A 15,295-nucleotide genomic window follows, 5' to 3' on the forward strand; every position below is an offset into this window, starting at 1 on the left:
CTCATTCCAGTAAACTTCCAGGGAATTATAGCTCCCACCTCCTTTTTTCCCTTTATGTGCACTTTCCACAAACAAAAATTGCACAGCTATCCACTACAGCTTTTGGAGGCTCCACATGAGGGGACTCCCCCTGTACAATTTTGCCCCATTCCAACAAACTGCGAAGGAGTTATAGCCCCCACCCCTGTTTCCCTTTTCTGGCCACGCCAACATGAGAAAACAAAGTCAGGCAGTACAGTACAGGCTTTCCCAGTACAATGACAGCCTCCCCTGAACGTGCTATTGTGGGACCGTGCTACAGCTAAGTCACACAATGACAGACCTCCCTGATTGCTACTGTGAAAAAAAGGAAAAAGAAGAGGCAGCTGTGGAATAGGGGAACATAGGCATGCAGCACAGTACACCCTCCCCTGATCGTGCAATCCTGCTACTGTGAAGTGTCGCATTTACAGCCCTCCATGATGAGACTGACGCTGCTCACTTCTCCATGAAAACTGCAATGCAAAGGAAGCTGGGATACCATCTGGCAGAGGACAGGAGAAGGAGGAGGGGCAAGGGTGGGGAAAATAAGCTACTCACAATAGCTTATGTGGCTGATTGTGAGGGGGATAACAGTAGCTTATTTTCTAAATAAGCTACTGTGAGCAGCTTATTAAGCCACCATAACTTAAAGTGACTTCTGAATGTGGCCACTGTGTGTGTGTGTGTGTGTGTGTGTGATCATTATTGGGAGTGTAGCAGAGTAGAAGGTAAATTTAACCCTTTCCTCTCCTGCTGCAGTTCTGAGGAAAAATCCTCCTCTGGAGTTTGGATTGGCATTGCGAAGAAATCCCTCATCGGTGCCCAAACACACACCCCTATCCCGCCTAAAATTGATGGTCCATTTTCTAGTTATATACAAAAGGAAGTTCATAACTCCCATCACTTAACCACACTGAACTTCTACAGCATGTCACATGTTAACCTGTGTGACCCAGTCACACATGTAAGCATTAGACATATATGAGCACAGATCTTAAACCTAGAGATGTGGTGCTCCACAGGGAAATAGTGCCTTATGCTTAAACCAGGGGGATATTAGCTATCAAATACAAAGACTTGAATAAAAGAATGTACGTTTTATTACAAAATATACTAGATTACCCCAATGCATGACTTCAGTAGAGAAATTGGTTAGAGTAACTCAACAGCTATGGACCAACAGCCATGTATATGGACAAAGAAAGATGAAAGCAGGGAAGTTATGGTTTGCCAAACAAGGAATGGAGTAGGTATCAGGGATTTGGCAGGCAGATTTGGAGGCCTAAATACATGGGGAAATGTAAGATGTTGTGACATGGGATTGAGCAGTGTGAAGAGAGAGGCAGAATGATGATAGAGCAAAATTGGAAAGTGAAAGATTAAAATGGTATTTGCCTCTTTCAGAGGAGGGGTGGAAATAAAGAGGAGATTTGGAGTGTTGCATATCTCAGTTCTAGGTTTAGTTTAGGAGGAGGCCTTCTATGATTCTGTGATAAGGAACTGGGGCCAGCATGGGCAACTGTTGTTTTTGTTGTTGTTGTTTTTTAAAGAAGGAACCCCTTCTCTGATGCATGTCTGGTAAATTGTGGGTGGGGGGACTGGGATGATGGGGAGGACACCAAGCCAAGCTTAGTCTCTCTGCTCTTCCCTCGTCTCTACTTATCAGCTGCTCTTGGGAAGTGGTTCTTTTTCTAAAAAATAAAATAAAAAAATGTTACAGCAAAGCACCTGCACCCTGGCTTCAGCCACATGTGCCGGCCTCCATCTTTGTTTCCAAGACAGAATCAATGTTGATAGGAAATGAAGGTGGAGCAAGGCATGGCTGCAGTTGCCTCAGCAGGCACTTACCTGAGCAGCACTCCTACTGCTGTGGATTTTTTTTTTAAAGGGATGATACTGCCTGTTTCTTGCAGTTGTGTTTTTGGGGAGGGGGTGGACTGCAGGGGCCCTGACCTCTGCACAAGGAGTGGTAGGTTGAATTGGTGTTGTATGCAAGCAGTGATGACCATTATTGATTGCTAATGTGTTTACAGTGATAGTGGTGCTTTATGAATAAATATTTTTCCCACCAAAGTTCTGGATTGGCTGATCTTAACTTTACCTGGAGTAGCTGGATTAGGATAGTGACACAGCAATCAGAGATGTTTGCAAATTCTAGAGTCCCCATTCCTTGTTAACCGGGGGGTTGCTCTTGATCAGGGGTGCCATCCTATGCATGTTTAGACAGAAAACAGTCCTACAACTCCTAGCATTCCCCAGCCAGCATGGCTGGCTGGAGAATGCTGGGAGTTGTAGGACTTTTTTTTTCTTTCTAAACATGCATCCTAATTTAATTAGGTTATCGGTAAGCAAATTTGAATGATAGCTCTTGTGCCCTGACTGGTCATTAACTCTTCCCTTACCAGACCTTTGCGACAAAATGAAGGTTTTAGGGTCATGATATGTGGGGCATACCACCCAAATAGCAGGGCAACTGATCTCCTTGATAATACAGGACATCCAGTTCAGTCAGGAGCTTAAGTAACAAATGGCTTCTTATACTGGCTCACTGGAGTGGCCTTTCCAAAGCCTGTCCTGTCTTTGCCCTCAATAGTATCAATAGCAGCATGAAAGATGAATGAAAGAGTAACGGTAGGAAAGTTGAGAGAGAGAGACCACTCCCCAGTTCCTTACCTTGTAGCCCTTCAGTACTGCTGCCACCTCCATGCAATCAAGGTCTTGTGGCACATCTGTCTGACCTTCATTAACACAAGGGTGGAAGCAGCAGCAAGTGGATGGGAAAAAGTGTGTGTGTGTGTGTATAAGGAGAGCCCTTCACCTGCCCCCTTGCCCTGTAGCCTACCTGACCAGCCACTGATAATTAGATGATGTAATTCTCACCTGCCCACTACATTTAACCAGTCAAAACACTAATTATAGTATAAGGCTTATTATAAATGTAGTAGAAAAGAAGTCCAGCCTGGGCATAGACTCTACCTTTTGTATCAAGAGGAGTACACGAGGATGGTATTGCAGGGGACTGTTAAAATGAAGAACATCTTCCAAGTTTTGACCACCAGCCCATATCACTTGAGAGCCAATGTGGTGAGATACACAGAGTGTTGGAGATGGACTGAGAAAACTAAGTTTAGACTGTCACTAGTCATTATCTTCACTGGGTGATCTTGAGCAAGTCACTATCCCTTAGACTACTACCCTATGTCATAGGGCTGTTGTAAGGGTAAATTGAGATTATCCCCACATGTGCACCCCTGTTCGAGGAAGGTCACGTAATAAATAAAATCAGTTATTGCAGGATAACTGTGGTCAAATTTTGTGTAGCATGGAAAATTGTAACAGTGAAATAATTCTTCTATCTGGGATGGTTTGTGGATTTGTAAATTAGTAGGAATTCCAATATCCAACTCAATATTACTCCAGTGTGGTTAATGCACAATAGACAGACATATAGATAGACAGATGCCAGTAGCTTTCCCCTTACATGTAACACTTACACCAGACTTGAACATATGTATTGAGGCTTATATTACAATATTTTCACCTTGATCCTACATGCATTAAGTAAGGGTGAATCAAAATATTTAAGCTGAATGCTTCCATCACCAGATAATGAATAACCATAGATCACTGTCTCTTGCTGCTTCCCTTCCTGGCTTCCCTTCCCTTTGGAGGATGGATCCAGATTTAAGCTGGATCAACTACACTACTGGAAGTGGACTTCCCATCCCCTCCTTCCCACGGAAGTCTCTCCAGCCCCCTGAAAATGCTACACAGAGAGTCAGGAGACCCTGCTGAATGGGATGAGCTGTGGTGTGTGTTGGGGAGGGGGATCCCCAAAAAATGGGTGGAAAGAACTTCCTTGAATGTAGCCCTTCCTCTCATGGAAGGCAGACCCTGGCTCCAACCCAGGGTATTTACAAGAGACAGTAAGAGGCAACTATTTGTGGTGACACACCAGGGAGTTGCTGATGTTGGCTATTTCACATGTTCAGACTACTAGCTGCAGTTATCCGGGGTGCAGAACCTCTTTCAGCCCAAGGGCTGAATTCCATTTTGGAGAAGCTCTTGAAGGCCACATTCCAGTAGTGGGTGGAGCAAAAGGGGCAAGGCCAAAAAACAAAAATACCAGCATATTTTAGCTTAAAGCTGTTCTGCCAATAACTAAGTTTAGGAGAGGCATTTCAACCTTTTAGAATGGGGGAAAACTACACAAATGTTAGGAAACCACCAAACAGTTGTTGGGGGAAGGGGTTGGGGCCAGTGTAAGGGGGTGTGGCCTTCTGGAGAAGCCCAGAGAGCCATATTTAGGGATGTACGAAAGTCACTTACATTTTGCGGATTATGTTGATGGTGGGGGGGGGAGGCGCTCCGTTCCTCCCCCCAGAATCCTGGATGGGGGGGGAGGTGCTCCATCCCCCCCCTTGGAATCCTGGCTGGCCAGCTGTGCTCCGCAGGGATTCTGCGGAGCCACCGGCCAGCTCCGCCAGCAGCCGGACATCCGGCCACTGGCTAGCAGGGATGCAAATGGCGGCGGCCGTAGCCGCCGCCATTTGCATCCCTACAGTCAGCTGTGATAGGCTACATAAAAGTTTACGTAGCCTATCACGGCTGACTTAAAAAAAAAAAAACATGGCCATGGCCGCTGCCATTTGCGTACGCGTGTTGTTGTTGTTTTTAAGTCAGCCGTGATAGGCTACGTAAACATTTACTTAGCCTATCATGTTTTTTTTTTAAACCTAGCCGTGATAGGCTATGTAAATCTTTACGTAGCCTATCACGTCTTTTTTTTTTTTTTAAACTGGAAATGGCGGCGGCGGCAGCCGGTCGGAAGACCGGAGGCCACCGAACCGCCGCTGGAGCTGCCGCCGCCAGGAAGATCTGCCCCAGGTAAGTCTCGTTCTGGGGGGGGCAGACCATTCCACCACCAATTTTGGGGGGCCAAATGCGCTGGCATTCGGCCTCCCCGAGATCCGTGGCGGAATTATCTGACATCCCTAGCCATATTGTGACCCTTGGAGGGCTGGATTTGGCCCCTGGTCCTGAGATTCTGCACCCCTGTACTACATGATGAAGATGATGAGTGAATTCGCTTTTAAGTCATATTGATTGTAGATAAGACCTGGCCCAGGGAAATAGGCTTAGGATCATAGCATTATTTCTGGACTAAAAAAGTATATGCGGATACCAGAGTTTGATATGGAGATACCAGAGTTTGGTACCACAGCTGGTTCCTTATTTCCTTAGAACTAATACATTCCCAATTATGTTATTTATAATAGATGGAAGAGGCATGGGCAATTCCAGTCTTTATCTCAACCCCATTCCCCAACCAACCCATCTATCACTGAGACTATTGCCTTAGGCAGACAAAGGGACAGAGCCATCCTGCTTTTCCAAACATAGTCCCATGCCAGAGTCCCAGGTTCCATATACTGAGGAGGAGGGGAGAGGCTGAGTTTAGAGTGGGGAAGAAGCAGTATTTTATATTGCCTCCTGCTCTCCCAAATGCTTTTGGGAAGCAGCAGCAACATATTGCCTCCACTGCATAACACTAAAGCTGCTTGAATGAGGGGAAGAAAGGTCAATATACCCCTTGCCACAGGGCACAGTCCACCCAGTGCCAGGGATGGTGGGTAGGTTTTAACCCCACCATGGTGTTGTCCCCAAGGAATGACAGAAAGCATTAATTACACAGGAAAAGTAAAGGGATGCATTTGGGGTAGAGGCTGTTCTGTGTCCCTGATGACCTTGGCCATTAAGGATCAAGCCCACTCCTCTCTACGTTCTGGATTCCATCTCTTCCCACCTTAAAGTGTATTGGAGTATTGGGGGGCTGGGTTAATTTGACTAGGTTAAGGCCACAGTCATTTGAAATACTAATGTCCTGCACTAGCACTTGTGGGAAATATATTTGCCATACACCTCGATATAAATAAATGAGATCATGAGATGTAGATTTTCAGTATAAGTAATTGATCAATATAAGGAAAGCCCTTTTTTCTACTAATGAACTTTGGTGTGATTAACAGTGTTCTATTAATCACACCCAGAATAAAGGCCTAGAATGCAAACAGAGCCTTTTGTTTAACATGTAAATGGTAGTCTTAGCTCAGGTATTTGCGGGGGCTCTGGGTACTGGTAGTGCAAGCCTTAATATTACTTGACTATACTCCTCCCTTAAGTGTCTGCTAACACTTACTCCTAGTCCTTTTTAGTGGTCCCATTTTCCAAGTTCAGCACTCCGCTTGGACCATCTCCTGCTTCTCAGCTGCTCCTTACCCACTTCTGTCTCAGATGGGCCTGAAGGACTTTTGCATACAAGGCTTAAGGACTTACATTTAAAGCTAAACTGAAAATTTTAAAAGGCAAAATTTGTTGGTTGTAGTAAAACTTCTGCCTCTGCTATGTACGTATACATTTCTAGGTTGTGTCTTTCAGTCTGCAGGAAACAAAGTTGGTTTCTAATATAATGTTGGTAGCTAAGTATGAAGGACAGAGGAGGTAACAGAGAAGGCAACTTGCTAATGCAAAAGCAGTGTACTGAAAGTCACTTTTATTTCTTATTTATAATCTACATGCACACTCTGGATAATAGATGACAACGCTCATTCAGTACTTTAACTTCAAAGCAGAGAGAAGGCATGGATGACAGAGCTGGGAGCTGGAACACAAAGGTACTAACAACAAGAGGGAAAATGCCTGTTTACTGGATTGCATTTGTTAGCACGCTGTCTTCAGATATTGTTCCCCCAGGAATAGCGAGAATATGTGCTGCAAGAACAATGATTTAACATCTGAAAATAGTACTTAAAGAGTTTTCTGTCTGGTAGTAATGTGATGAAGGCTTCTGAATGGAACCTGGGGACTTCATTTCTTCTGTTTATCTATATGTCTCTCTGGTTTTAGTCAGTGGTAATTGCATATTTAACCCCTTAAATAGATATAACCCTCTCAGCACCGACTATTTTTTCCGCTTTTGGTGTCACATCTGCTTACGTTACAGAACAGCTGTGCTGTCTGAATTCCTTGCCAAAAAAAGAAAACCTTTGAAAAGTCAAAAGAATTTGGAAAAGTTCTTGCTAGGGCTCCACCTATTCATTTTAATAGGGGGAGAGGGGGCACACATTTGACTGTGGCTAATAGGAGCCATGAAAACTGTTTTAATGGGATTCAGTATTGCTGGGAGCCTTATAAAAGAGATAGAGAGTTGTAATAAGGAAGGAAGTTGTAGATGGGTACTCTAAATCAACACTGTAAATTTGCTGCTTATCTCAGCAGTATGGGTCTTTGGAGCTTTCTCAATTAGGACTTGTTCTGGGGGGCTTGCTTAATAGTTTATGTGAAACAAATATTAACAAAAATGGTTTAATTATATCAAAACCCTGAATTCCTCCAAGATGGGAAGGAAAAATGTGTTCTTATGCAAAGAATGTGTTTACAATGAGCACTCCATCCAGTTGGAATTAAAGGTGCACTGAGGAAAGCCATGAGATGGTAGGTGAGCTACTTTAACAGTTTATTGTCATGGTATTTCAATTGACACCAGTGGGTATTTTTTTAATTAGCGCCTCTTTAAAATGTGCACTTGTCTACATAAGTCATTTTAGCAAATTTGACTCATTCATACAGTAGGAATTGCTGTAAAAGAGGCCAGCACAGCCTTCAGGAATCAGAATTAAAAGTTTCTGCAAGCTGTTGTCGACACAACCACATCTCATTAACTTAAAAAATGGAGATTATTTGCCTGAAAGCTTGATTTGACTAACAGTAATCAAATATTAGGCTCAACGGAGAAAAAGGAGGTGGGGATTGGGGAGAAGCTTCGCTGTTGTGATCTGCATCGTTAAGCGTTTGTGGTTTGTTTTAAATAGCTGTATAAGATTTCTGTTTTGACAAACATAACCAGGGGGAGGGCGGGAGGGAGATCAGAGTAACAAATAGACATATGGCTTTGAAAATAATCTCAGGTTGGATTTATTTTACATTCTGACATATTAACTATGAAGTTTGCCAGAAAGGAATAGGATTTTGCTGTGGCTTCTTTCATTAAGTAGACATAATTAATTAGCTTACGTAGTTTCCATGTGAATGATTAAAGTTTAAGTACTGGAAATCAGTTCTGTTTCACACTTATCTTTTCCTTTTTTTCATTTGCTAAATAGGCATGAACCTCAAATTTATACCCTAGGTTCATGTTATCGTTTTAACTAAATATGATGAAGTAGGTTGTAAAATTGTGCATAAAATCAGCCAAAATAGAAAGCTGCCTTTCTTATCTCCTGCATTTGTTAAGTAGCTTGTTAGTTCAATTAAGTATCTAGAAGCTAAATCTCTTTTGGGCAATAATTAAGGTATTTCAATTGCGTTTGATTTCATAAGAATAGTATATTATGTCTTTTGGGATTTCACATTAAACAGGAGATGATGGTATATCTGAGCGTAAACTGTGGTGCACATCATTTAAGGGGAGCAGTTAAACAAAAGAAGATAAAGTCGTGTGTGTGTGTGTGTGTGTGCGTGTGTGTTATGTCTCTGAACTGAGAACATGTGCTGCATTTTAGTAAAGGAACATGAGCCTTGAATGTAAGTAACTGGTTTTTGCATTAGGTACTCCCTGGAGGTAGCAGAAAAATATCATGTCCCTGCATGAAATGCGAATGTGAAATCTACCAGAAAGAAATATTTATGACCATTTTATGCTTGATTAGACTTGGATGACATCTGTTAGAAGACAGGGACTGGACAAAGAGAGAGACGCTTGGGGGCAAATGTTAACAGAGTTGTTTAGATGATGCTGGGGCAGAAGCGTCCATTTACTGCCAGGCAAAACATAGGAATTGTGTTAGCGAAGAGCGCAGCTGACAAGAATTCACTCTGATGGAGATACTCTACGCTGCTTAGCTGAAATAGTAAAATGCAGCTGTTGATATTCAGTACACTGCCACAATTTATAGCCAGGTAACTCAGCTAAACACAGATACCATAACTTTCTGGGAGCAGATACAAAGTTGCATCAATATCAATCCATCATTTTAATATTTTTATTTTAAAGGACCTACAGATCCACTTAAGTGGCAGGCTTTAACAGGACACCGTATAGATGTTCAAAGGAGCTCATTGAAGTGTTTCTCCCTTTTGGAATATCTACTCAAAACATGCAGCACTGAAATTTCCAATCTAATTGTTCCCATTCCATTACTTTGTGCAAAAACTCACACTTTTGATCCCTAACCTGTGACCTTAATGTTTTTCTGTGAATGAGACTGCTCCCTTGGGGTGAATTTCATTTTTCATTTGAAGGGGCCAGGTTCTGACCTCATATATACTGATTTAAAACCTGGGTTTCGTCACCAAAGCAGCTACTGGCATTATTCCAGATAAATCAGATTGAAACTGGATCCAGTTGTTGAACCTTTTCAACTGGTGTGGATGTACAATATACAGGCTTAAGCATACAGTCATTAACAGATTTGTGTTAAAAACAAAACATGTAGATCCTGCTTGCTTATATCTAAAAAAAAAATCATCTTTTTGGGGGGTAGAAGTATGGACACTCCCAAGTAGATAAATAGGTACCGCTTCGGCGGGAAAGGTAACAGCGTTCCGTGCACCTCGGTGTTCAGTCATGCCGGCCACATGACCATGGAAGCGTCTTCGGACAGCGCTGGCTCTTCGGCTTAGAAACGGGGATGAGCACCGCACCCTAGAGTCGGACACGACTGGTTGGGGACACCTTTACCTTTACCTTATGGACACTCCCATCTCTCTCCCTCCTTTTCTCTCTCTCTCTCTCTCTCTCTCTCTCTCTCGTCTTTCATTCTGGTTTCCTTCCCAGCTTCTTTTTCTGTAAAATTGCTCTGTCTGGAATGCTTATGGGAAATGTGATTTTGTTTTTGTTTGCAGCAGTTCTGTTGTTTTGATTTTGTCTGTGCTCTATGGAAAACAGTACGTCACTTGGAGTGGGTGTTTTGTCTATTGGCCATTTGGCTATTGCACATATATTTCTCATACTTATCGCATGATGACAAGAGAACCCAAATGGCATCATTTTTCCAGTTGGATTTGGCTTTTGAGTTTAATAATAGTGAAAGGAAAACAAAAGTTAATAGACATAGCTGTTTTTATACTGTTCCCTTGCTGAAAGATGACTCTGAGGCTCTCCTCCGCCCACCCTTCAGCCGTGGTTAAGGGGCTAGTTAGACAAAGGTCAGATGAAAACATGTATCACTCTTCCTAATAAACTAATATGGATGATGTCACACTTTTGCATATAGTTGTGAAAAATGGTACCTTAAGTAGCAAAACCCATAAAAGGGCAATAAACAATTTTTAATATCATTAGTCTGATTAGTTTATGGTACTTTTACCTGGGTTTAGGCCATATGTAGCATAAGCTGCCCTGATAAATGTCCTTAAATTTAAAAAATGATTTAAAATACATTTCTGACTTGAAAACATAAAACAGTGTCCCCAAGCTTTACTAAAACTGATGACTACAAAGATTTAAATGTAGGCTGCAGTAATTCAAGCTAAGATTTTTATTTTTTAAGCAGGGGGGCGGGGGGGCTGTTTGAATCTATAGAATTCCACTAAGACTAGATAATTTTTATATGTAATACAGAATGAGAGAGTATTATTAATTTTTCAATTTCTTTCTGTAGATATCTAATAATTGTACCCCTGGACTGCCAACGGCTGCTATTAAAGATTTAAAAAGCAAAAGAAAGGTAGAATCAAAAAGATGGTATTTTGGATTAAATAATGTAAAATAACTGCAGGGTAGTAGCAAAGTGGAAAATAAAAACCTAGTGTACATTTTTTGCTTGAAATGCACTTAAATACTGACACAGTTGCATGCGTCTTGTCACAACCAGGGTAGGAACAGGCAGCAGTGTGGGGGACAGGGGACATGTGTGACTGCCTGTCCAAACTTATCATAAAATTAAATTTATTTTTGCCCTTCAGATAACAATTTTCATAATGATGGTGAGATGTCATAAGTGCACAATAGTTTGCGTGTGTGTGATAAACACACACACACACACACACACCACATAAATATATTATTAATTGGTGAAAGTTAAAATTCCAGAATTTTGCTTTTTAATATATCTTGCCATTCCCTCAGAGATCTTTTGTTTGGGTTTGTGAAAAAGAAGGTACCCATAGACACCAGAATTCTTTTCTTTAAAAAAATATTAAGCTATTTTTTGTTAACTTTCAAGAAAAAGGTTGTTTTGCATACAGACACACACAACCAACAAATACATCCAAGGCAGTTAGAAAGGCCCAGCTAGACCCCCTCCTCCTTTTCTCTGTACTGTCTTTATCACTTTGCTCAGTTCCGCATAATAACATCTTCATCTGAGATTGCTGTGGCACAGGGGAACTGCATTTGTTGATCAAATTTGTCTGGATAACACTGTGATCTCGTATCCTGAAGTGCAGAGATGTGCCTGGAATATGCAAGCACAAAGCTGGCCTCTTGATTGATTGATTCTGCCTGTCACAGAACAAGATAACTGGATCAGTAAATACCCTGTGCACTTCAACTTCATCTACACAATCAAAAGTGAGGGCATCATGGGGCTGAAAAATACTGCGGCATGATGGGAATATATGCATTTGTCAGTGATAGGCAGGCACTTACTAGTGAGAAAGGAAAGGGAAATTCATTGTGTGTGTTCATACCTAAGCAACAGCGAGCATTATACTAATTTCTGAGTATCTGCCAGAGGTCTGATCACTTCCTCCTTTCCTTCCCCCTTCCTCCCCCCCCCCCACTACTTGTGTAACTCCACTGAGATCAAGTAGTTTGCACGGAATGAATTTGTCTCAGTGTAAAACTAGACTTAACTGCCACAGTGATAAAATAGGCTCTCAGACTGTTTTGTGTCTTTTGCAGCTTGTCACATGCTATTGATCAAGGGAGGTTATAGTATTGGTTACACACACACACACACACACGTTTTGGCAGATTAGCTGTGTTAAAATTTTGCTTTAGCCTTTTAAGAATTTGTTACTTACAGTTATTTTTTTCCATAAAACATAAACCTACTTACACTTCAATCTGTCACACAAACTCTTTGCTCTGACCCAGAGAGACAAGATTAGGTGGGTGCTCCTTAAGATATGAATGGTGCATTAGCAAGAAGGGGCAATAGCTTCAGGTCTTTAAAGCCTAATTGTCTTAAGCCATAACTTTTTAGTGGTATATATGCACTACAAATGTAAATTGATTTATCCTGCAATCCTGTACCCACTTTCCTGAGTGTAAGCTCCATTCAGCTCAATGGGACATACTTCTGAGTACATATGTATATGATTGTGCTATTAACAGCTTAACCCCCCTCCCCAGGAATCTTGTACATTGTAGTTCTCTGAGGGGATTGGTATCAATTAAAAAAAACAAAAAACTAGAAATGCTGAAAAGAGATAACTCCCACAGGGAGTTTATTTATATATTTGTATTTGTTACTACATGCATATCCCTCCTTTTTTGCTCTTGCAAGGAACCCAAGGCACCTTACACTGTCCTCCTCCTCCTCTCCATTTTATCCTGACAACAATCTTGTGAGGTAGGTTACACCGAGTGTCAGTGACTGGCCCAAAGTCACCCAGTGAGCATCATGGCCAAGTGGGGACTAGAACCTGAATTTCCCAAGTCCCAGTCCAACACTCCATACTACTGAGTTGCCACAACCACTAACACTGACATAAGGTGCCAGGAACCTCAATTCAGAATATCTGGCAGCAGGGTCTAGGTGGTGCCTTACAGTTTGCACTACTAAGCAGTTTACAGGCAGAGGGAACTGGTGTGTCGTTCCACCCTGATCCTTGCTGCTGTGTCGTTCCACCCTGATAATGGCTGGAAGATGTACTGCTACATGTCTGTCCAATTGGTTCAGATGATTAGGAACCTTGCTGGCCTTAGACAGTTGCTACCTCAGGCTTGGTTCCCCATTCTAAGCATCCCATCAGCCAAAACAGTTTCTCTACAGATTCCTGATGCCTTTCCTCTCCTCACTTCTGCTTCCCCACTTTCCCTGTTGTTGCCTTTTAGAACCTAACCAGATGCCGTGCCTGCACTGGACAGTTTGTGTTCCATTTGGTCTTTGATTGCCATCTGTGGAATGTGACCCATACTGTCCTGGTCTGTGCCACTCACATCCAGCCCCTTGGACTAACAACTAGTATCCCACTGACCAGAAATCTGATTTCTAGTCTGAATCTATTGGGCCCAGACAAATTATTTTAGTTCGTAATATATGTGTAGATTTACACCACTGGAAAGGGATCAAATGTGCATCCAATGCATATTCAATCTCTGCTGTCCAGACACACACACAAGGCCTTGCACTCATGCTGGTCCTATACCTGCCCATATTGCAGACTTTATTCACTGTAGGTCCAGCATGGGGTAGGCATCTCACACAGCTGGCTGCCAGGTAGGGGTGTCCTAGGAAAAGGACACCCCTACTTTCCCAGGAAGTTGCACATAATAAAGCATTTGAGCCAGCAGCTCTGAGGAATGGCTATATAAGCATGGATTAAGAAACCCATCCTCCCCCTAAACCCCACTGTGATCTATTTGATTACCCAAGAGCAACTTTATGTATTGTACATAACTGTGCCCTTTGTGTGTCAAATATAAACCATTGCTACAGATAGCAAATACCTGACCTTTTGTCTGGTGTAAGCCACTATCCAGAGTAAAAATATACAGTATATATAAAACACTTGCAAGGTATCAACTTCTAATTTTAAATCAAGATTAAATATTGCTTCTGAAGGACTGGAGACACTGCTCTATTTATTCTTTTTATAGCATCTTTTAGTGTAATTAGGATAGCCTTGTGAGATTAGTTTGAAAGTAGGTGACTTGCCTAGAGGCATTCAGTGAGCTTCATGGCAAAACATAGCACACTATCCATTGTACCATACTGTCCATCTCTTCCCTGGCAAAATTGTAATGGAAGTGAAGTTATGCAGATTTGGGACCTACCACTGGGAATCCTACCAACTTGAGTCAGGACTGGAGGGCCCAATCATTATTTTATGTACTTTCTTGTCTGCTTGAACACTGTTCTTTGGCAGAGTTGTTTTATTCCTGGGGAAAGCAGTGTAGAAGTTAAGAGAGACACTGAGAGACTTTGTTTGTTTAGTTTTATTTGTGTTAACATAATTGGCTTTTGGCAGTGCAAGACTGCGCTGTAGGTAGGCTAACCCTTTGGTTTTTATAAAATATTCTTCAGTAAAAACCTTATAAAAGCATGCAAAACATTTGCTTGATTAAAATGCATTGAGGAAGGAAGATGTCTCTTTAGCAACTAAGGATCCACTCCCACAGTCTTCATTACATTCCCACGGGCCTGTGTATGCTGCGGTTGCAACCTTTGCTGAAGGATGATTTCATTTGTGGGCTATTTGGAGCCTGTTGTATGGGATTTTCCAAAGAGCAACTGTAAGTTAATTTTCATGGGGTTTTAGTGCCTTACAGTGCATGTCTGTGCATGTCTGCTCAGAAATACATCCCACTCTGTTCAGTGGTGCTTACTCTCAGGTATGTAGGTGTAGAATTGAGGCCTAATTCTCTTTGGCCCCTAAATCTACTCTAAAATAAGTGCTTTGAAAAAGGCACCCATAAACCATGTTTTCCAGACTAGTCTTCAACTCAGTAGACATACTCCAGAGTCACTGATTTGAGGAATGCTGAGTTAGGTAAAAACCTGTGTAAATATGGAACTTTATTGCTCTAATGGCATTGCTTTGATTCCTATCCTGGAAAGTACTATGCAAAATTATTTGTCATTGTTTATCATTTTTATTTTAGCACTATTTTGTGATTATTCACTTGTATTTCATTGACTCTACACTAACTTTTATTAAAAAAAAACTAGTGTCACATCAGAGAGAATGACATGCTCAAGGCCCACCTAGTCGGTTTCATCACTCAAAGTGGACTTGAAGCCAGGTCTCTACCTCGACATTCTAGGGCTAGTCCATTGATGATTAACTAGTTCTGCCTAGAGATCACTTTGAGAGGATAATGGAGCCCAGTTCTTCATAGTGGCCTGGTAGCAAGACCAGCCCCCAATGTTTCCGCCCCCTGACACTGGTCCCTGTTGGTCTTCTGCTATTAATCAGCCCTCCTGTTTCTGGAAACCACAGGAGGGTGGGGGGAACGATGACTATAGACACATTTTTACCTGTATCATCCCTATACCATGACAATAGGATGGATAAGTGAATAAGAGGACAGAGCTTTGTAGAA

At 42.0% G+C, this 15,295-nt stretch overlaps 1 protein-coding gene across 47 annotated transcripts in view; it reads left to right on the forward strand.

Annotated features, from left to right (window-relative positions):
- Positions 1 to 15,295, forward strand: part of FOXP1 (forkhead box P1) — a 724,900-nt gene that overhangs the window by 453,407 nt on the left and 256,198 nt on the right. The window contains exon 8 of one of the 47 annotated variants that reach the window (XM_084840386.1): positions 6,617 to 6,695. The exons of the other annotated variants lie outside the window; for them this stretch is intronic. Coding sequence (XP_084696512.1) covers positions 6,663 to 6,695 — 33 coding nt within the window. The 5' untranslated portion in view covers positions 6,617 to 6,662. The remainder of the gene's footprint in view (positions 1 to 6,616; positions 6,696 to 15,295) is intronic. 47 annotated transcript variants of the gene reach the window in all.

The sequence above is a fragment of the Heloderma suspectum genome, chromosome 2, assembly GCF_057233095.1.
Source record: "Heloderma suspectum isolate Gila_16-S chromosome 2, 16-S_ref, whole genome shotgun sequence".
Lineage (NCBI taxonomy): Eukaryota > Metazoa > Chordata > Lepidosauria > Squamata > Helodermatidae > Heloderma > Heloderma suspectum.